The sequence below is a fragment of the Chiloscyllium plagiosum genome, unplaced genomic scaffold (assembly GCF_037043375.1).
Source record: "Chiloscyllium plagiosum isolate Xiang-an unplaced genomic scaffold, Cpla_swu_hap1 HiC_scaffold_5, whole genome shotgun sequence".
Lineage (NCBI taxonomy): Eukaryota > Metazoa > Chordata > Chondrichthyes > Orectolobiformes > Hemiscylliidae > Chiloscyllium > Chiloscyllium plagiosum.
This window is the reverse complement of record NW_028270143.1, coordinates 71,580,703-71,602,881: the sequence shown is the minus strand read 5'-3', so window position 1 is coordinate 71,602,881 and position 22,179 is coordinate 71,580,703. Positions and strand designations below refer to the sequence as shown.

Sequence of the window (22,179 nt, the reverse complement as noted above, 5' to 3'; positions counted from 1 at the left end):
AAGTGCCACTCGATAGCACTTTTGTTTATTTCTTCCATTACCTTTCTCAATATTGACAGCAGATATAATGGAATAGCAGTAATATCACTGGACTAGTACTCCAAAGATCCTGGCAAATATTCTAGGGATGTGGGAGTTGGTGAAATTTGAATTGAATAGAATCTGGAATGAAAAAAAACACTAGTCAAATTACAATCATATGACTATTAGCGATGGTCATAATACCCATCTGGTTCACTAATGTCCTTTAAGGAAGGAAAATGAGTCATATTTGCCTGGATATGCCTACATGTTACTCCAGATACACAGACTCAATTGTCCTATGAAAGGGACTATAGTAATTATAGGTAGGCCCAAATGCTGGCCTTGACAGTGACACCCACAGCTGCTGAAAAATAAGATTTCAGGGGCAGTAATTGGCTGAGCCAGATTTGACTTTTTATTTTAAAAAGACAGAACCTATCTAGGTAATTTTCCACATTGCCAGGTAGATTAAAGTGTTGAAACTGTACTGGAGCAAACATCTTTATTTCTATTGCTGGAAATGTTGCAGCATCTGATAAAAAATAACAGCTATCAAGCTGATTGTAGGTGTTTATATATAGAATAGGAATGGGTCCAGATATCAACACCAATAAATAAATCCTTGCACCGTAATCAAAAACTGACAAGTTCCTATAGTATCTAAGGAATGCCTAAAGGATAGCAATTCAGTTTACTTCAAACCATTTAAAAAAGATTGAAACATTATTTTTCAAGATTTTTAAGCTGAAGTAATCTCAGTTCTAACTGAATTAACTTTTGTTTTCAGGTTATAATCACCTCTGAAAACGAATATTGGATATTGACAGATTTCACATCTTTAACATCCCATGTCATACATTTCTCAAAATGATTTAACACCAACATTTTGAATATATTTATTTACATGTATATTTTAACAAATTGATTAGAGACAGTCCAATTTCTAATAGGTGAATAAATACAAAAACCTTTAAATGTTAATTTTAGTTCTGAAACACTGCATTCACATGGATTGAGCCAAAGGAGGAAGAGTTTACATCAGATTATGACTATGGTCTTGATTATCGCATTTAAAATAAAATTCATTAGTTAACCGATTGTTAAATGCAAAGCCATTACCCTTGCTCCTTTTGCTAGATGCAATGACAAAATGCTTTACATATTGTGCTATTGATTTCAGATAATTCACCTTTTAGAAGATATGTCCACAGTACTGCAAACTGTAACTACAAAAAACTGTGCATTACAATGGAAAAAGAAACACCCTGTAACCAAAAAAAGCACACATTTGGGAGCTGGCTGGAAAAAATTACTGAAGGAATACATGGTCATTACTTACAGTACATACAATTGTAGAGTGCTCTATGTCATATTTATATCATAATTATAAAGTTTTTCATAACCCTTCTAGAACAAATCTGATCTACTTCAATTAGTTCTGTATTTAAATGATTTTTCAGTACAGCATTCCTAGCAGAGCAGACTGATAAATTTATGTAAATGCAGACCAAGTCTTAATACCTTATTTACAAGAAATGGATCTCAGTAAAATTGCAAAGTAATGATAGGGAATATACACAAGAAATATTAGTGCAAGAGTGGATAGCTTTTACACAACAACCTGCTAAAATAAAGTTCAATTCCATTATAATTTGCTGATCAGATTGAAGGAAATTTTACATTATAAAGTTATTTCCAATAAATAGTTAGATATTGGTTTTATGTACTGTACATCCAATGTAAACACTTAAGGATTAACCAAAAGGTCACCTCTTAGTTAATAATTGGATAGTTAAATGGTACAAATTTCAATAGCTTACATTAAATTGAACCAATTTAAGCAGGTTTTAAGATTTCATTTTTCATTAGTTCATCCCTACAGAAGGCAAAGTTTATGCTTATATTGAGCGATGCATGCATCTACCAACTGAAGAGAAGAACACATTACATTTTTAAGTTCTTAAGACAGAAATCTTGTATTAGAAATGTAACTATATGCTTTCCCCTTTAAATTTTGAAATTGTTGAGGATCATTTGTTATCACCAGTTCTTCCATTACAAAGCAGTAGTGAGGTGGATACTTGGAAATGGAATTACATTAGAAACAAGCCTAGTTACTACAGCACTGGCTCTTAGTCTGTTGAGTGGGTTCATGAAGATCTACTCCTCTGCTTCTTCCGCCGTTTAGTCCTGTACTCTGTGGCTCATTCTTAGGCAATTTCTTTGCTGCAACAATAAGATTAAAAGGTTAATGTCTGACAGTTCACTTTCTATTGTTTTTCACACCTGAGTATGTATCAGCTTTTCTGTGCAAAAGAATCTTTTGTTTTTGCAGCACGTTTCTACCCAGTCAGAAATACTGACTTTTCATTCTTTCTCAGCTAGTCCTAATTTAGGTGTTTTGGTGATGGACTAATAAACATCTGAAGCACAGAAGAGTCTGTCACATTTTCATTGTCTACCAGAATCTCTCACTGATCTCTTTCTGTTCCAAAGTATTTCGTAATTTGTCAAACAAAGCCTCATTGTTTAAGTTCAGTATTCCAGAATCCACAAGAGTGCAATTTCAGATCATAACCTCAGTCCTCATTTGGATGGTAGCTGAAGATTTTCACATCTGCATTAGTTTTGGGTCAGATTTTCCAAGAAGTGCAATCTTTCAGATTGCCACACTATCCCATGTTTTTACAAAATATGGGAGCTCTGCATTTCCGGGAGTAGATTTGATCAGGGCTCCATCAGAAATGTGGAGTTGTACTTCCATTCTGACAGTCTGTTGTCTGTTCTTGACAGAACTATAAAGCTGGTGGTTGGAGTTGGGGGTGGGGAGGTGGTTGTTAGTGCTGGGTGCTGCATGGCAATCAGTTGCCAGATCCTGATATTTAAAGGTCGAGACAGCCACTTTGACAGCTACTGTAAAATGCCAAGTACGTTGCAGTAGGGTGCCTAGTAAGGATTCAGGAGGCCTGACTAATCCTGAATAATTATTTAATTCATTTCATTGCAACATTCTGATTGCACTTATTTAATGGAGGCTTTTAGAGTGCTCCAAGCGCAGAGGAATGGCCACAGGAATCTTTAATTTCTCAGGCAATTCCTTCATGAGTGGATACAATAGGACCTCTGCAAGGTCCCCATGCGCAATCCACATCTACCGTGGAGTTATGACCATCAGGCTTCTGGAAATCCAGGCCTTTAATTTTTCTCTCTGGATGAATCCTGATCTGCTAATTGTATCCAACATTTTCTGGTGGCAGCTGGTGAAATCCAAATTTAATAGAAGTTAGCCTAATGGTAACCACATAGCCATGCTGACTGTTTGGTTCATTCATGCCCTTCTGGAAAGGAAGTCTGTTATTTTACGTAGTCTGGCCAACAAAGGACCACAGATTTACTCTTAACTGTAGTATTTTACATTTAACTATTTCTGAATTAGTGACAAGTTATATAAAAAAATGAATGAAATGACAGTTTACGTATTCCTGAAATATTAGCAGCTCTTATTCCAATTGCTTGAATGCAGAATCCATTTTTAATGGCATTTTATTGCAACAGGTTGCAAATTATATTAAGTTCCTTCCGATATGAACAAGCTTACCTATTGCCAAAAATATTTCGTTCACATTCATTGAAGTCTTTGCAGATGTCTCCATGAATAGTAAGCTGTTGTCGTCTGCATAGGACTGTGCTTCCTATAAACAAATCAATTAATTAGAAAGTAGTTCCCTTAGAGCTTCTGGACAGGACAACAGCAACTATTTAATCCTTTACAAAAAGACACAATTGGAACATATCCAGTTTTTGTGTCACGGAACAAATATTTCTTTGTGTAGTGTGGTCTGTAAAATACACTTTGGAGAATGCCACTCTGTTGAACATTAGGAATACGTAATAGATTCAGCAATGTCAAACAGGAATTCATTTAAGTTTTTCAACATTTATATAATTCATGAGAACTATTCTCTTAACCAAAGCTTTGATTTAACCCTTCTAAAGTCAGCTTCTGCTTCCTTGTATTCTCTCCCTCTTTACCAGGCAACAGCTCATTTTGAGATTTATTGGTGCAAGTGCTAGCGAGACAAAGATATACAGCATGGAAACAGACCCTTCGGTCCAACAGTCCATACCAGCCAGATATCCCACCCAACCTCGTCCCACCTGCCAGCACTTGGCCCATATCCCTCCAAACCCTACCTCTTCATATATCCATCCAGATGCCTTTTAAATGTTCCAATTGTACTAGCCCCCACTACTTCCTTTGGCAGCTCATTCCATACACGTATCACACTCTGCATGAAAATGTTGCTCTTAGGTCTCTTTTATATCTTTTCCATCGCACCCTAAACCTATGCCCTCTAGTTCTGGACTCCCCCACCCCATGGAAGAGACTTTGTCTATCCTATCCATGCCCCTCATGATTTTATAAACCTCTATAAGGTCACCCCTCAGCCTCCAATGCTCCAGGGAAAACAGCCTCAGCCTATTCCATCTCTCCAGATAGCTCAAATCCTCCAAACCTGGCAACATGCTAATAAATCTTTTCTAAACCTTTTCAAGTTTCACAACATCTCTAACCAATGTCCTGTACAGCTGCAACATGACCTCCCAACTGCTGTACTCAATACTGACCAATAAAGGAAAGCATACCAAATACTACCTTACCTCGCCAATCTACCTGCGACTCCACTTTCAAGGAGCTATGAACCTGCATTCCAAGGTCTCTTTGTTCAGCAACACTCCCTAGGACCTTACCATTAAGCATATACGTCCTAAGATTTGCTTTCCCAAAATGCAGCACCTCGCATTTACCTGAATTAAACTCCATCTGCCACTTCTCAGCCCATTGGCCCATCTGATCAAGATCCTGTTGTAAACTGAGGTAACCCTCTTCACTGCCCACTACGCCTCCAATTTTGGTGTCATCTGCAAACTTACTAACTGTACCTCTTATGCTCACATCCTAATCATTTATATAAATAATGAAAAGTAGTGGACCCAGCACCGATCCTTGTGGCACTCCACCAATCCTTCAGGCCTCCAGTCTGAAAAACAACCTTCCACCACCACGCTCTGTCTTCTACCTTTGTGCCAATTCTGTATCCAAATGGCTACTTCGCCCTGTATTCAGTGAGATCTAACCTTGCTAACCACTCTTCATGGGGAACCTTGTGAAACGCCTCACTGAAGTCCATATTGATCATGTCTCCTGCTCTGCCCTCAATTTCTCTTTGTTGCTTCTTCAAAAAACTCAATCTTAAGTTTGACAGACACTATTTCCCCCGCACAAACCCACCTCATCCTAGTTTCAAACTTCCAGTCCCCTTGATTTGTCCGGACTTGTCCGACCTGCCTAGCTCCTTTTCCACCTATCCACTCCACCCTCTCCTCCCTGACCTATCACCTTCATCTCCTCCCCCACTCACCCATTGTACTCTATGCTACTCTCTCCCCACCCTCCCCTAGCTTATCTCTCCACGCTTCAGGCTCTCTGCCTTTATTCCTGATGAAGGGCTTTTGCCCGAAACGTCGATTTTGCTGAAGCTCCTCGATGCTGCCTGAATTGCTGTGCTTTTCCAGCACCATTGATCCAGTGCTAACCAGTGTCCCATTGTGCTTCCTTCTTTTTCTTAACCAAACCCTCAATTTCTTTAGTCATCCAGCATTCCCTAGACCTACCAGCCTTTCCGTTCACCCAAACAGGAATATACCATCTCTGGACTCTTGTTATCTCATTTCTTAAGGCTTCCCATTTTCCAGCCGTTCCTTTACCTGCGAACATCTGCCCCCAATCAGCTTTTGAAAGTTCTTGCCTAATACCGTCAAAATTGGCCTTCCTCCAATTTAGAACTTCAACTTTTAGATCTGGTCCATCTTTCTCCATCACTACTTTAAAACTAACAGAATTATGGTCGCTGTCCCCAAAGTGCTCCTCCACTGACACCTCAGTCACCTGCCCGACCTTATTTCCCAAGTGTAGGTAAAGTTTTGCATTTTCTGTCATAGGTACATTGCACATACTGAATCAGAAAATTGTCTTGTACACACTTAAAATTCTCTCCATGTAAACCCTTAACAGTATAATTGTCCCAGTCTATATTTGGAAAGTTAAAATCCCCACCCTATTATTCTTACAGTTAACTGAGATCTCCGTACAAATTTATTTCTCATATTCCCTCTGACTATTAGAGGGTCTATAATCTGATCCAATAAGGTGAGGAACACTCCTGGAAAATTAGTGCCAATAGACTAAATGAACACAGCCAAAATAAGTATTTCCCAATTTAGAAAACTATTGAAGTATTTTCTAATCACAAAACAGGGCAAATGCAACACAGCTAACTTGCCAATTAACCTACCCCAACAATAAAAAAAAAAGGTGGAAAGAACAACAGTGCTATTAAGCACTTCCCAATAACCTGATCATTGATGTTTAGAATGACTTTCAGGGGAGACAGTGGCAATGTCACTGGGTTAGTAATCAAGAACACCAGGTTAATGTTCTGGGGACAAGGGTTCAAACCCCACCAGAGTGAAGGCAAAATCTGAATTAAATTGAAATCTGAATTACAAAGACCTAACGCTATTGGTGACCATAAATCCACTGCTGAATGTTACAAAAACCCACTTGTTCATTAATGTCGTTTAGGGATACATGACTCCAGAACTACAGCTCTTAACTGTCCTCTGGGCAATACATTCTGGCCGAGCCAGTGACACTCAAATCCCATGAACAGAAAAATAAACTTCCATAAAGATCACTCAACTTTAGACCTTATTCCAGACTCAATCCAAACATGCACACAAAAGTCTTACTTCCACAAACAGGTTGTCGACTGGCTGAAATTATGAAAGAATGACTTGAATGTAGGACCAAGTAAAACTCAGGTTATTCAGAATTGGGGAAACATTCCCTTGGTTAAAGTCATGAAAAGCCCTGACTGTTCAAAGGCAAAGATAATCATCTCAAATACTTCATCACTTCTTGAAGGGCATTAGAGAAATTTCCAAGAAAATTATGTGGTAGCCAATGGGTGGGGAGTATTGGCATCTTGGCGAAAGTGAAGACTGCAGATGCTGGAGATCAGAGTCTAGATTAAAGTGGTGCTGGAAAAGCATAGCAGGTCAGACAGCATCCGAGGAGCAGGAAAATCAACGTTTCGGGCAAAAGCCCTTCATCAGAAATTCATCAGTAACGTCAATTTTCCTGCTTCTCAGATGCTGTCTGACCTGCTGTGCTTTTCCACCACCACTCTAATCTAGTATTGGCATCTTGTTGACTAGTTGCAAAATGGCTCATCAGGACAGAAAAAGATCAGCTAGTTTCATGTTTGATATGAAATAGCCAAATAATTAATTATCAAGCCTCGTGGACAAATGCAGCAGGATCCAAACAGTGTCAAGATTAGACTGAAATGTGACATGAATATTATTTGTCACAAGAATAGCAAACAATCTTCAACAAGCGAATCCAACCATCAATAGCATTTTCATTGTTGAATCGAGTCATTTTTATCAGACAGAAACATAACTGTCAAGAAGTGTGGCGCTGGAAAAACACAGAGTCAGGCAGCATCCCAGGAGCAGGACAGTCGATGCTTCGAGTATAAGCTCTTCATCAGGACATTCTACACTTTTTGACTCTGATTTCCAGCACCTGCAATCCTCACTTTCTCCCAGAAACATAATTGCACCAATCATATAAATATTGTGCCTACCAAGAGCAGGTCAGAGGCTAGACAGTGGGAAGTAACCCCCAAATGCCTGTCCAACATTTCCAAAATCAGCAGGGCAATGGAATTCTCACCACTTGCCTGGATGCTGCAGCTCCAACAATACAAGCTTGACACCATCGAGGACAAAGCATCTTGCTGAACAGACACCCCATCCACCATTAAACATTCACTCCCTTCACCACTGACACAGTGGCAGCCATGTGTAACATACACTAAACAAAATGCAGAAACTTGGCACTTTCCAAACCCGTAATCTCTATCACTGAGAAGGTCAAGAGAAGCAGATATTTTGGAGCAGCATCATATCCAAGTTTCCCTCCAAGCCACATATCATCCTGACTTGGAAGTGAATTGCCTTATTTCATTGTCATTGGGTCAAAATCCTGAACTCCCATTCTAACAGGACCTTGGGTGCACCTGCCTTCCAAGGACTGCAGCAATGCAAAACAACAGCACATCACCTGCTCAAGGTGCTTAGGGGTGGGCAATAAATGACTACTTAGCCCAGGCTGCCCACATTCCAAAAAGAATTTTAAAAAGTATATTAGCTCATTTTGAGAGAGATAAAGTAATTACAGAACAATCTCGACTATCTGTCTGAGACGGGTGGGGAGTATTTTGTTTGGGATCTGATCGTAAACAAAGCCATATTGAACATAATTACATGAAAAGCATGTTTACAGAGTTTTTATTTCATTCAATCGATAAAATATGTAAAAACTGGATATTGCTAAAAATATCATGATATTTACAAATAAAATCACTGAATAAAATTCATTGAGGTGGAGGTTGGTTATTAGTTTTCGAAGAAAACACCCAGTTGCAATTGTTTAAGATGCTGGTGTTTCTTTGTTTTTGTCAGCAAAAACATTTGACAAAGATGCATCAACTTAATGGTATCGACTCAGTCTTGTGCTTCATACCACCAGTGTCAGTGTCACCTCTTTGATATAATGTTTTTACGGGACCTTAAGATCTTGTTTGGATAACCAAGGTTGTTCTGTATCTGGTTTAGATCACAAGTAGCTGTTGGGCAATGAGAATCAATTTCCATTAAGCTAAAATAGTTAGATTGCTTACAAGAACAACTAGGGTAATTGAACCAGATTTGAAAAATGTGTTGCGGAAAAGCGCAGCAGGTCAGGCAGCATCCAAGGAGCAGGAGAATCGATGTTTTGGGCATAAGCCCTTCTTCTCCTGCTCCTTGGATGGTGCCTGACCCGCTGCGCTTTTCCAGCAATACATTTTTCAGCTCTGATCTCCAGCATCTGCAGTCCTCACTTTCTCCTAATTGAGCCAGATGCCTTGTCCTGGCCAATGGTAGACTCAAACTTATAAATAAATATTCTGGCAAGGAATAGGATTTTTGAAGAGGTTGCTAAATATTCCACTTTACATTTCATAGGATCAATGAGATTAGCAGTTCGTCACAAGTGTGATAGGTGTATTTTGCTTAGTATTTTACTTATACTCTCCAAAGCAAATTCAAAAGGTTTTGAAAACATTTTTTGCAGCTTTTTGCAGAGACTGTTCAATTTCTTTCATATACAAACCTGGAACTCTACTGCTCTCTTGTTAGCAAGATCAGCCTTGTTTCCTGCTAAAGCTATTACAATGTTAGGACTTGCTTGCCTCTGAAGTTCCTTAACCCAATTCTTGGCACGTACAAAAGTGTCCTGCAAAGAAATTGACATGGGAAATAATGAACATAAAATACCTTTCAAAAATACGCTCAGAGGTGGCCAGCTATAAAACACACTTCACTAGCAGATGGAGTTTAATCAAGATAAATGTGAGGTGCTGCATTTTGGAAAGGCAAATCAGGGCAGGACTTATATACTTAATGATAAGGTCTTGGGGAGAGTTGTTGAATAAGAGATCTTGGAGTGCAGGTTCATAGCTCCTTCAAAGTGGAGTCACAGGTAGATAGGATAGTGAAGATGTTTGGTATGCTTCCTTTATTGGACAATGCATGGAGTACAGGAGTTGGGAGGTCATGCTGCAGCTGTACAGGACATTGTTAAGGCCACTATTGGAATACTGCATGCAATTCTGGTCTCCCTGCTACAGGAAGGATGTTGCAAAACTCTAAAGGGTTCAGAAAAGACTTACAAGGATGTTGCCAGGGTTGGAGGTTTTGAGCTCTACTGAGAGGCTGAATAAACTAGGGCTATTTTCCCTAGTGTGTCAGAGGCTGATCGTGATCTTTAAGGTTTATAAAATGATGGGCATGGATAGGGTAAATAGACAAGGTCTTTTCTGCCAAGTGGGGGAGTTGAAAACTAAACAGCATAGATTTAAGGTGAGGGTGGAAAGATTTAAAAAGTGCCTAAGGGGCAATGTTTGCATACAAAGAGTGGTATGTGTATGGAATGAGCTGCCAGAGGAAACGGTGGAGGCTGGTATGATTACAATATTATAAAAAGGTATCTGGATGGGTATATGAATTGTAAGGGTTTAGAGGGATATAGGCTAAATGCTGGCAAATGGATCTAGATTAATTTAGGATACTTGGTCAGCATGGACAAGTTGGACCAAGAGTCTGCTTCCGTGCTGTATATCTCTCACTCTATGACACTGCGCTGTGAAACATTGTCAGAAACAAAATAAGGCAGTTGTATCAAAAAATCCCTAGGATTATTTGACAGGACCCATTTCAGAAAAGGAATGCCATGCTTCAACTTTGCTAGACAGTGGTGTGCCTGTCAGATAACACAAATGCATAATATAGCTCACAAAGCTCCAAATGTCAAATACAGTCAAATGACAATCTACGCCAGAATCAAATATTTTAAACTCCTGAGCTTTGAATCAACAAAGTAAAAATAAATCCTACTGTGCAGCCAAATGTCAGCTGAAAGTCCAACTTTTCCAGGAACCTTGTGTCTCAGTGCTTAGTAACAGCCAGTAAATATATTTTACCGAGTTTCATTTGAGAGATTTCACAAATTAAGCGCCACAAAGAGACGATCTAATACAGTGATTTCTCCAAGATGTTGGGACAATCCACTTGTGAAGGGTGGTGGGTACAGCAGTCAATGAATTATATGTAATTCAAGACAAATTGTGCCAGTTTGTTATATACAACTGTCCACCTGCATTTTCTGGTAGGTCCAATTCAGCCATAAAAGTCTAAAAGGAAATCTGAACAATTGCTCTTCACGGAACAGATATCAAAGAATCTTATTTGATTATGATGTGTTACAGAATCGTCACAATGATCATCAATTTTGGAGACTGACAGATGGTCAACAGGGTAGCTCTAAAGAATAGCATTGGTAGTAACAGACTAAATTTCAAACTTTAGGCATTCCATATTCTGTAAAAGCATTAAAACTATACAATTTGAGCTATGTACCAAATTCTCTCTTTTTTTAAAAAAGATGTTGTTGATGACCGAGCAACATGTAGCTAAATGTCTGAAATACAGATTAATTTTAAATTTAATGTAAACCTTAATTATGAGGCAGAGGCAAACTGATTCAATTACCTATTTTCTAAGAATAAATGGATCAGTCTAGTGTTTGCATCTGATAGAAGTGAAGTGAACTCTCAGACTGAATGAGCTAAACAATAATTCTACAGATAAAAGATTTGACAGCAGGTAATAAAGATGACAAATGGAATTTTGGCATTTATTGTTAAAGAAAGTATAAAAGTAGGGAAATGTTGCTGCAAAGTGAGACAGCATTGGTGCTTAGTGTACTATTTTGGCCCCCTTGAGGAATGTAGTTGTTTTGGGGGCAGTTCAGAGGAGGTTCACTAGATCAATTCCAGAGATGGAGAGTTTGTTTTGCGTAAAAAGATTGAACAGTTTAGGCCTGTATTCTCTGGTCAGAGGAGATCTAATTGAGGTACGCAAGTTGCTAAAGGGATTAATAAAGACAGAGAGGAAGTTCTCTCATGTGGAGCAATGTAGAAGGAGGTAGCAGATAAGCTTTCAGAGTGATGCTCCTTCATCAGGTGAAGAATCACCCGATGAAGCAACATCGCTCCGAAAGCTTGTGATGTCAAATAAACCTGTTGGACTATAACCTGATGCTGTGTGATTTCTGACCTTGCCCACTCCAGCCCAACACATCCAAACACCTCCACATTATAGAGGAATCTAATAAATGCTATTCCCTCTCTATTCCTGTAGATTGCAAGTTAAGCTTCCTTTTGGAATGTTCCATCACTCTCCTAGGCTCCAAGTTTCAGGCCATCATCACTCATGGACTAAAATGATCTTTAAAAAAAATCAGTTTCTCCAACCTTACTTTATCGATGCAAGTCCTCATCTCTGGAATCATGCTTGAAAAATCAACTCCAAACCCTGTGGAGGACCCTACCAGAAATGGACTTAATGTGCTTTTAGTGGCCTAACCAAAATGATATACATGTTCAGCATTACTGAACTGCTTCTGCACTCTCTACCTCTTATGAATCCCAAGATTGTAACATAGGGGAAAATGCACATGGTATGCATGCCACGACAGTGATGAAATAGAAGCGTGAAAGAGAAATTAAGGAGTCTTAGCAGACTTGGAATTCAAATACATCAAAGTCTGTAGATCAATGATAAAACGATGTGTTGGTAATTTGATAGTACAGCATAAGTCAGAAATCAAAATCAAAACTCAGATGGCCAGAACACACCTTCAGTAGTGTAAGTAGCTCTAGTCATCAAAAGACAAGGGAGACACAGAAGGTCCAGCCCAAGAAAAAAACCATGATGCCAACTCTTAATGTTAAGAGACCTAAGTAAGGAAGGCTAGGAAAATGTGGTCATTTCAACCTTGAAAGATGAATGAAACAAATGCTTTACAAAAAACACAATTCAAAATTACTTTGTACTACATTGCAAACATAGAACCAGGGATCACAATTTAGAATTGGCAAAAGAAAAAAAAATTAGGACTGCTATCAGGAATGTTATCCAAAATATTTAAAATAAATGCATTTGCAGATGGTCTATTGGACGCAAAAGGTAACATTGAATGTCTGGATGGAAGAAATAAGCTCATCACAATTATCCAATGACTTTAATCATGTGGAGCTTTTCTACACAATGTTCAAAGTTATTATCTGCATATGCCATACAACTGCTAAATCAAATGAATCAGATAGGAATCCAAAATAAACCTCAGTCAGAAGAGAAAAAACTTCAACAATCCAAGGCAAAGTGCAACATTCCAAATCTGCGACCTCTGCCTCTAGAAGAATACATGAGAATACTATGACCTACCTGCAAGTTCCCCTCCAAGTCATACATCATCTTGACTTGGAAATATATCACATTTCTTCATTGGGGCTGGTCAAAATCCTGGAACACTCTAACATCACTGCGTGTAGACCCATACTGCATGGACTGCAACAGTTCAAGGTGGCAGCTTACCAACACCTTCTCAAGGACAGGGGAATAAATGCTGGCGTAACCAGTAATGCTCACATTCCATGAACAAATAAGCAATTCAGATACAGGAAAGTTGTTTCGAACATGCGAATGCACATTTATACTTGCAATATTTCCGAAACACCAAAAATTGCTTACGTGGATGCTCAAAAATACCAGATTAGACAAACAGTAAAATTGTCAAGTTAGATTCTCAATACCTCAAGATTCAAAGCAAACATCCATCAAGACTCATGAAGCTTTGGGGATGTAGGAAGCATATTTCTCACATCTGCACATTTTTATAGAATAACCTATTTAAATCATTAGGCATCTGCTAACTTTAATAATTTAAGGTTGACAGCCAACTGCAAAGATTTCCAACACATTTAGTTACCTCAGCAAAAAAATATATCTTAATATTCAAACATTAATTCCGCTAATACAATCTTGAATAAACCAGTGATGGAGTATGAATAGAAAGAGGAAATGAAACTAACAAAATGAACTGAAATCATAAGATTAAAATTTAAATAAAAGTAAAAGGAGAAGAAAAGTCAGGAATAGTGGACGTATGCCTAAACAAGGAGCAGGTGACTATTCAGCTCCTCAAGCCTGTTCTGCTACTATTCAACAAGATCATTGCAGTTCACATTGTGGTTTCAACTCCACCTTCTCTATTAGTTTTTGATTATTTTATTGGACAAAAATCCAACTAACTCTGCATTAAAAATATTCAATGATTTTGCCTCAACTGCTTTCTGGTAAGACAGTTCAAAAGGGTCACAGCTGTCAAGAAAAGAAATTCTCAAATGACTTAAATGGAAAATCCTTTCAAATCAAAACCAAACCTGCTACGTCCATGAATTAAAAATCTCTCCTAATAGATAGTGCTAACAGACAGTTCAACAAAAACCTTTTCCTAAATTTGGTCCTTATTACAGATGAAGAATCATTAACATTTTAATATCTTCATCCAACCGACAGAAAGCTGTATTAGTTAATCAAAATGCACTGCGCACACTGGTGCCTTCAGGTGAAATGAAATTGTTTAAATTTTGTACATTTACTGGAAACAATTCAACTTTGTAATACTTATAGAATTAATAATGTAGCTGTATAAAGTTATTGTATAATTCTACTTACATCATTTGTAATATCATATACCACTATGGCAGCCTGTGCTCCTCGATAGTACATTGGGGCCAAGCTGTGATATCTTTCTTGCCCTGCTGTATCCCATATTTCAAACTTCACAGTCGTGTCATCCAAGCATACAGTCTGAGTTAGGAAAGCAGCTAAAACAAAATAATGTGTTAGCGGGTCAACATTTTTATGTAGCTAAAAGTTTGAATATTTTTAAGTGAACATGCAAATAATTCAGAGAAGGTTCATTTGATTAACTTCAGAGATGAAAGGTTCATCTTATGAAGAGATTTTGGGCAGTTTGGACCCACATATTAGAAGAATGGCAGGAGATCTAAGTAAGATATATAAGATGCTGAGGAAGACTGATTAATCTGATGAAACACCAATATTTCCCCTTGTGGGGCAATTTAGAACGAGAGATCATAGTTTGAGGCTAAAGGGTGGCAGGTTTAAAACATTAAAACTCAATGTTGTGCTCTGTGAAATACTGCCCTCTGGGAGGTCAGCTCTTTGGTCCATGTTTGGTCCAAGGGCTGCTCTGATGTAACCCAGAATGATCAGTTAAGCAGCTTATTTCTTGGCAGATGCTGCTTGATAGCACTGTCAACGTATCCTTCTAACACTTTGAGTTAAAAATCACACTTTGACTGAGAGAAGAGTGATAGGGTGATAACTGAGCAGATTCCATTTCCATTGTTTTTTGTGCACAGGACATATTGGGTAGATGCAAGTGGTTGAGCTGTACTAGAACAGCTTTATGCAACAGTTTTTAGTTACACAACATATCTAAAATTATACATTACAAATCTCAGATACTGTACTGAGATGTTTTTTTTTTAAATTTTAAACAAAAATAAAATTGAAATAATTGTGCTTATCCCTTTGCAGTTTAAGTGGTAGTCTATAAACAGATAGCTAGCAGAACCATAAACATTTAAATAAACTACAAAATGCATGTTCAAACAAACAAATACTACAAATCTTTTGTCCTACTTAGAGTTTAGCACCTAGATATTTGGACCATGGTGGGTAGCTATCAGACGCATGATCTCGGTATATTACAGGAGTTTCTGATAAGGACACATATTACGTAGGTAACATTTTAAAATATTAGTCAAAGAATACCAAAGTTGCACTACCCTGTTTACCCAATGTTCACCATCCCCCCAAAAAATACTAATCCTAAAAACTAAGAACTCAAAAAACTTATAGTACATTACAAAATAGTTAGTGTAGCACATTAACTGGGTATGCAAAATGTATTTAATTACTTTTACCTCTTCAGTGGCATCAGCAGAAAACAATTGCTTTATTTGGTTAGCATTGTAACCATTATAAAGCAGACCTTAGCAATCATTTACAAAGATTCAAAAGCTGCTAGTAAAATATTCTACTCAGTCGCGGAAGATATTAATTTCTAAATGTTTAGACTGAGGTAAAGTCTTCAGATGAAAATAAAGACTTGTAACTTTTAAAATGAAGATAACATCAATTGCATGGCATTGCTGACAGTGAGTGAGTCAAAGAAAACTGGAATTTTATCAATAAGACTCATGGGAGCAGAAATCAGGCCATTCAGCCCATTGAGTCTGCATTCAATTATGGCTGATAAGCTTCTCAACTCCATTCTCTCGCTTTCTCCCCATAACCTTTGATCCCCTTGATAATCAAGAACCTATCTATCTCAGTCTTAAATATACTCAATGATGTGGCCTCCACAGCCTTCTGTGACAATGAATTCCATAGATTCACCACTCCCTGGCTGACGTTTCTCCTTATCTCTGTCCTTAAAGGTCTTCCCTTTACTCTAAGGCCTTGTCCTCGGGTCCTAGTCTCTCCTACCACTCTGTCCAGGCTGTTCAGTACTCTAACTTGCAATTAGATTCCCCCCCTCGCCCTCATAAACTCCATCAAATCCAGAGTCCTCAAAAGTTCCTCATATGTCAAGCTTTTCACTCTTGGGACAATTCTTGTAAACCTCCTCTGAACACGTTCCAGGACCAGCACATACTTCCATATATATGGGGCCCAAAACTGTGCACAATATTTCAAATGTGGTCTGACCAGAGCCTCAGAAGTACATCCCGGCTTTTATATTCAAGTCCTCTCAAAATAAGTGCCATTACTGCATTTGTCTTCTGAACTACTGACTCAACCTGCAAATTTACCTTGACAGAACCCTGGAAGAAAACTCCCAAGTTCCTTTGCATCTCAGAATTCTGAACTTTCTTCCCATGTAGAAAATAGTCCATGCTTCTATTCTTCTTACCAAAGTGCATGAGCTCACACTTTCCCACATTGTACTCCATCTGACACTTGTTTGCCCACTCTCCTAACCTATCCAAAACCTTCTGCAGCCTCCCTGCCTCCTCAATGCTACCTGTCCCTCTACCTATCTTGTATCGTCTGCAAACTTAGCCAGAATGCCCTCAGTTCTTTCAACTAGATTGTTAACGTATGAAGCGAAAAATTGTTGCCCTAACCCCACTTGGCTTCCATTCTGAAGAAGACTTTTTTATCCACACTATCTGCTTTCTGCCAGACAGCCAAGCTTCTATGCATGCTAGCACCTTGCCTCTAACACCACGGGCCCTTATCTTACTCAGTAGCTTCCTGTGCGGCACCTTGTCAAAGGTCTTCTTGAAGTCCAGATAGATAACATCCATTGGCTCTCCTTTTTCTAAACTGCTCGTTACTTAGTCATAGAGATGAACAGCATGGAAACAGACCCTTCGGTCCAACCTGTCCATGCCGACCAGATACCCCATTCTAGCGATTTGTCAGGCATGACTTCCACTTGATGAAACCATGCTGACTTTGCCCTATTTACCATATATTTCCAAGTTTTCAGAAATCTCATCCTTCACAATGGATTCCAAAATCATACCCACGATCAAGGTTAGGCTAATTGGTCTGTACATTTCCATCTTTTGCCTTACTCCCTTTTTAAAAGGGCTGTCATGTTAGTAAAATCAGGGAACCTCCCTGATTTTAGCGATTTCTGAAAGATCACCATGAACACCTCCACTATCTCTCTTAGAACTCTGGGGTGTAGTACATCTGGTCAAGGTGATCTATCCACCTTCAGGCCATTCAGTTTTTCTAGCACCTTCTCCTTGATAATAGGCACCATACTCAGCTCTGACCCCTCACTCTCTTCAATGTTTAGGATATTACCCATGTCTTCCACTGTGAAGACTGATGCGAAGTAATTATTCAGTTCCTCAGCTATTTCATTCTTTCCCACTATCTCTCCAGCATCAATTTCCAGCAGCTCAATGTCCTCTTTTGCCCTTTACATAAAGAAACTCTTACAGTCTTCCTTTGTATTACTGGCTAGCTTACCCTCATATTTAACCTTCTCCCTCCTTTTTTTGGTTGCCCTCTGTTGGTCTTTTTAAGCTTCCCAACCTCTGGTTTCCCACCACCTTCTGCCACATTATATGCTTTTTCTTTTTCTTTTATGCTTTCCCTGACTTCCCTAGTCAGTCATGGTTGCCTCATCCTCCCTTTACCCTGCTTCTTTTTCCTCAGGATGAATCTCTGCTGTGTCTCCTGAATTACAACCAGAAACTCCTGCCAATATTGTTCCACTGTCTTTCTTGCTAGACTCTCTCCTAGTCAATTCTACTCAGCTCCTCCCTCATGCCTCTGTAGTTGCCTTTATACCGTTATATCGGATTCTATCTTCTCCCTTTCAATCTGCAGAGTAAATTCAATCATATTATGTTCACTGCCTCATAAGGGTTCCTAAACCTTAAGCTCTCTTATCAAGTCTGTCTCATTGCACAAGACTAAATCAGTATTGCCTGTTCCCTAGTGGACTCCACCACAAGCTGTTCCAAACAGCCATCTCGCAGACATTCCACAAATTCATTTTCTTGCAATCCACTAGCAACTTGATTTTCCCAGTCTACCTGCATACTGAAATCCCTCATGAGTATTGTAAGTTTGCCTTTCCTATACATCTTTTCTATCTCCTGGTGTACCTCGCATCTCAGCTCCTGAATACTGTTTGGAGGCCTGTACATAACTCCAACTATGGATTTTTGTTGAACCTTCACAGTTCCTCAATTCTACCCACACAGATTCTACACTATCTAACCCATTTTGTTTCTTATGATTGATTTCATTTCTTAATAAGAAGGCAACCTCGCCCTATCTGCCTAATATTTCAATCGGATGCATATCCTTGAATATTCAGCTCCCAATCCTGATCCCCTTGCAGCCACGTCTCCACAATGCGCACGTCATATCTGCCAATTTTGATCTGCGCCACAAGCTTATTTACCTTATTCCTTATACTTTGTACATTCAGATAGAACACCTTCAGTCCTGTATTAACCACTCTTCTCTGTCATTAGTTTGTCCAGTGAGCTTGAAGTTTGATTGCTAACCCTTTCCAAACACATGGTCCTATTTGTGTCTGTGCTGACAGTTTAATAACCTCTCCTGATAACCTCTTCCACTCCACTCCCTCCACCCACCCCTCCCCATTTAGTTTAAAGTCCTGCCTACAGCCCCATTATTGGTGCCAATGTCCCACATGTGTTATCAATAATCATTGACAGATTGCAATTATAACTAAACGTTTGCCGTTTCACAGCATCCAGGTACATGCATGGTGTTTTTAAAACCACTTCCCACAATTATATCAATACTTGTGAGCACTCAGAACAGAAATAGGCCATCTGGTTCAACAAGTCTACAGTGGTACTTATATTTCACATACTACTTATCTTCCTCATCTAAACTTACCACTGACTATTAATTCTCTCCTCCCTCAAAGACCTGTCCAGCTTCCTTTAAAATGCATGTATGTTAATAGCTTAACCACTCCTTGTTTGCAAGTTCTCATTATTCTTTGGGTAAAGACGTTGGTCTTCTGGATTCTCTACACTATTTTTTTTGGTGACCATTTCATACTGATGGCTTCAAACTACATTGAAAACCACTATTAGACGATCGTCAGTTTTGTTTATTTTTTAAAAAAAAACAAACCTTTTAATCCTTTTCATATATGTATACACACACCCCCACACAGCATCTCCACCAGCCTATTTTAATCATAGTTGTTGGCTGTCCTTCAACCAGAGAATGTTGTTTGTTAAGGGTCAAGAGATTCTGCCATGGATCTTCACGTGACTGAAGAGGCATAGTCTTAACTTGTACATCCTTGGGCGTGTACGGCACAACAGCCTATGAGGCAGTAGGATCTAGAGTGCAGGATTTACTTCTTTTTCTTTGTTTTCCTGCCACTGCTGTGCCTCATCATTTCAATGAGTGATGCAGCGAGACAGACAGGTGGTTGCAACTTTGGACACATGGCAATAAGTTCTTTGCAGTCATTAATGTTAATGCTGCAGTGCCTCCAGGAGAAGGCAAGTATACTTCAAATATCTTAAGCAATCTTAGCAGGACTTATACATTTAATGGTAAGGTCCTAGGGAGTGTTACTTAACAAAGAGACCTTGGAGTGCAGATTCATAGCTCCTTGGAAGTGAAGTTGCAGGTAGAAACGATAGTGGAGGCGGCGTTTAGCATGCTTTCCTTTATTGGTCAGAGTATGGAGTACAGGAGTTGAGAGGTCATATTGTGGCTGTACAGGACATTGGTTAGGCCACTGTTGGAATATTGCGTGCAATTCTGGTCTCCTTCCTATCAGAATGTTGTGAATCTTGAAAGAGTTCAGAAAATATTTTCAAGGATGTTGCCAGGGTTGGAGGATTTGAGCTATAAGGAGAGGCTGATTAGGCAGGGGCTTTTTTCCCTGGAGCTTCAAGAGGCTGAGGCGAGACCTTACAGAGGTTTACAAAATTATGAGGGACATGGATAGGATAAATAGACAAAAACTTTTCCCTGGGCTCGAGGAGTCCAAAACTAGAGGGCATAGGTTTAGGGCGAAAGGGGAAAGATATAAAAGAGACCTAAGGGACAACGTTTTTATACAGGGTGTGGTATGCGTATGCATTGAGCTGCCAGAGCAAGTGGTGGAGGCTGGTACAATTGCAAAATTTAAAAGGCATTTGGATGGGTATATGGGCCAGGTGCTGGCAGGTGGGACTAGATTGGGTTTGGAAGTCCGGTCGGCATGGACGGGTTGGACCAAAGGGTCTGTTTCCATGCTGTACATCTCTATGACTCTATGTCCCTTTAATATGGTCATATAGCTTGCTCAATTCTACTCCATATCGCCTACATTAAAAAAAGAGGAGGGACAAAGAGAAAGTGAACCAGTGTGATTATTCCTCTGATGATCTTGGCTTGGAAACTGTTCAAACGAGAAATCATTTATTACCACCATGCTGGTAATAAGTTTAAAATACATTCAAAGATCTACTTTCTTTCTCATTCTTCTTTCTGAAAACAGCGTGGAGATGTTAATTTGTGAAGGGGAAAAAAAAATCGATGTACAGTACACAATACACTGATTAGCACTGAAAAAATGTTAATTCAATACAATTACACCAAGGCCTTTAACTAAATGCCCACTAAAGTAAAACTTACCACCAATAGTACTTTCTTGATATTCATGGAACTGTCCCTTCACAAAACGGAGAACTAAACTAGATTTGCCAACAGCAGACTCTCCAAGTAGAACAAGCTTGAACTGGCAAATTTTGTTAGCAGCAGCTGGTCCATTGGGTCGCGCTGTGCCTCCCCGATTTGCCATTCCTAATTGTCACCAGATTCACTCGTGCCAATACTTGCTCCTGGTCACGTTGTCAGTTTAAAGCTTAAAAAACAAAGACTTTTCTTAAAGCAAGGGTAACAAAAAACATTGAGAAGGTTAAATAACCTCTAATAATGCCCAATTCACAACTAACCAGACACAAAAAAAATTGTTAGAAATCTGAAACAAGTTATGAAATGCTGGAAATTTACACTATCTTAATCAGTATTTGAGAAGAGTAAAGACATAAATGCTTAGCATACATCCTCACAATTGAGACAATTATCCTACCATGACGGGCAAAATCCAGACCATTTTGGACGCCACCCAAATAAATTGATTTTCTGAGAAAAGCAGCAAGTTCTCTATTGAAGTGTTTTTTTGAACAAAGTTTTACTGTATGTTCCAATAAAGTTTTTTTCTTCTTTGCTCATCCTTTCAAGATACTGCCATACGTTTGTCACAAGCCTTCTTTCCTGTGATCCTTTTCTCATTTTGTCCTTCAAAATGGCCAGTAACCCTGCTTAATATTTATGTGCTTTGATTAGTTAGAGTCATAGAGATATAAAGCACGGAAACGGACCCTTCGGTCCAACTCGTTCATGCCAACCAGATATCCCGACCCAATCTCGGCCCACCTGCCAGTACCAAGCCCATATCCCTCCAAACCCTTCCTATTCATATACCCATCCAGATGCCTTTTAAATGTTGCAATCATACTAGCCTCCACCACTTCCTCTGGCAGCTCATTCCATACATGTACCACCCTCTGTGTGAAAAATTGACCCGAAGGTCCCTTTTATATCTTTCCCCTCTCACCCTAAATGTATGCCCTCTAGTTCTGGACTCCCCCATCTCAGGGAAGAGACTTTGTCTATTTATTGTATCCATGGCACTCATGATTTTATAACATCTACAAGGTCACCCTTCAGCCTCTGACTCTCCAGAAAAAAATGCCCAAGACGATTCAACCTCTCCCTATGGCTCAAATCCTCCAACCCTGGCAATATCCTTGTAAATCTTTTCTGAACCCTTTCAAGTTTCACAACATCCTTCCGATAGGAAGGAGACCAGAACTGCACGTAATATTCCAAAAGTGGCCTAACCAATGTCCTGTACAGCCGCAACATGGCCCCAACTCCTGTACTCAATACTCTGACCAATGAAGGAAAGTATACCAAACGTCTTCTTCACTATTCTATCTACCTGCGACTCCACTTTCAAGG

At 39.1% G+C, this 22,179-nt stretch overlaps 1 protein-coding gene across 1 annotated transcript in view; it reads right to left on the bottom strand.

Moving 5' to 3' along the window:
- Positions 1-906: 906 nt before the first annotated feature.
- The window catches only part of LOC122549941 (ras-related protein Rab-5A), a 40,241-nt gene continuing 18,968 nt past the window's right edge, over positions 907-22,179 (bottom strand). The window contains exons 2-6 of the mRNA XM_043690213.2: positions 20,788-21,016; positions 14,278-14,429; positions 9,311-9,433; positions 3,623-3,716; positions 907-2,250 (exon numbers count right to left, since the gene is read on the bottom strand). Coding sequence (XP_043546148.1) covers positions 2,135-2,250; positions 3,623-3,716; positions 9,311-9,433; positions 14,278-14,429; positions 20,788-20,953 — 651 coding nt within the window. The 5' untranslated portion in view covers positions 20,954-21,016 and the 3' untranslated portion in view covers positions 907-2,134. The remainder of the gene's footprint in view (positions 2,251-3,622; positions 3,717-9,310; positions 9,434-14,277; positions 14,430-20,787; positions 21,017-22,179) is intronic.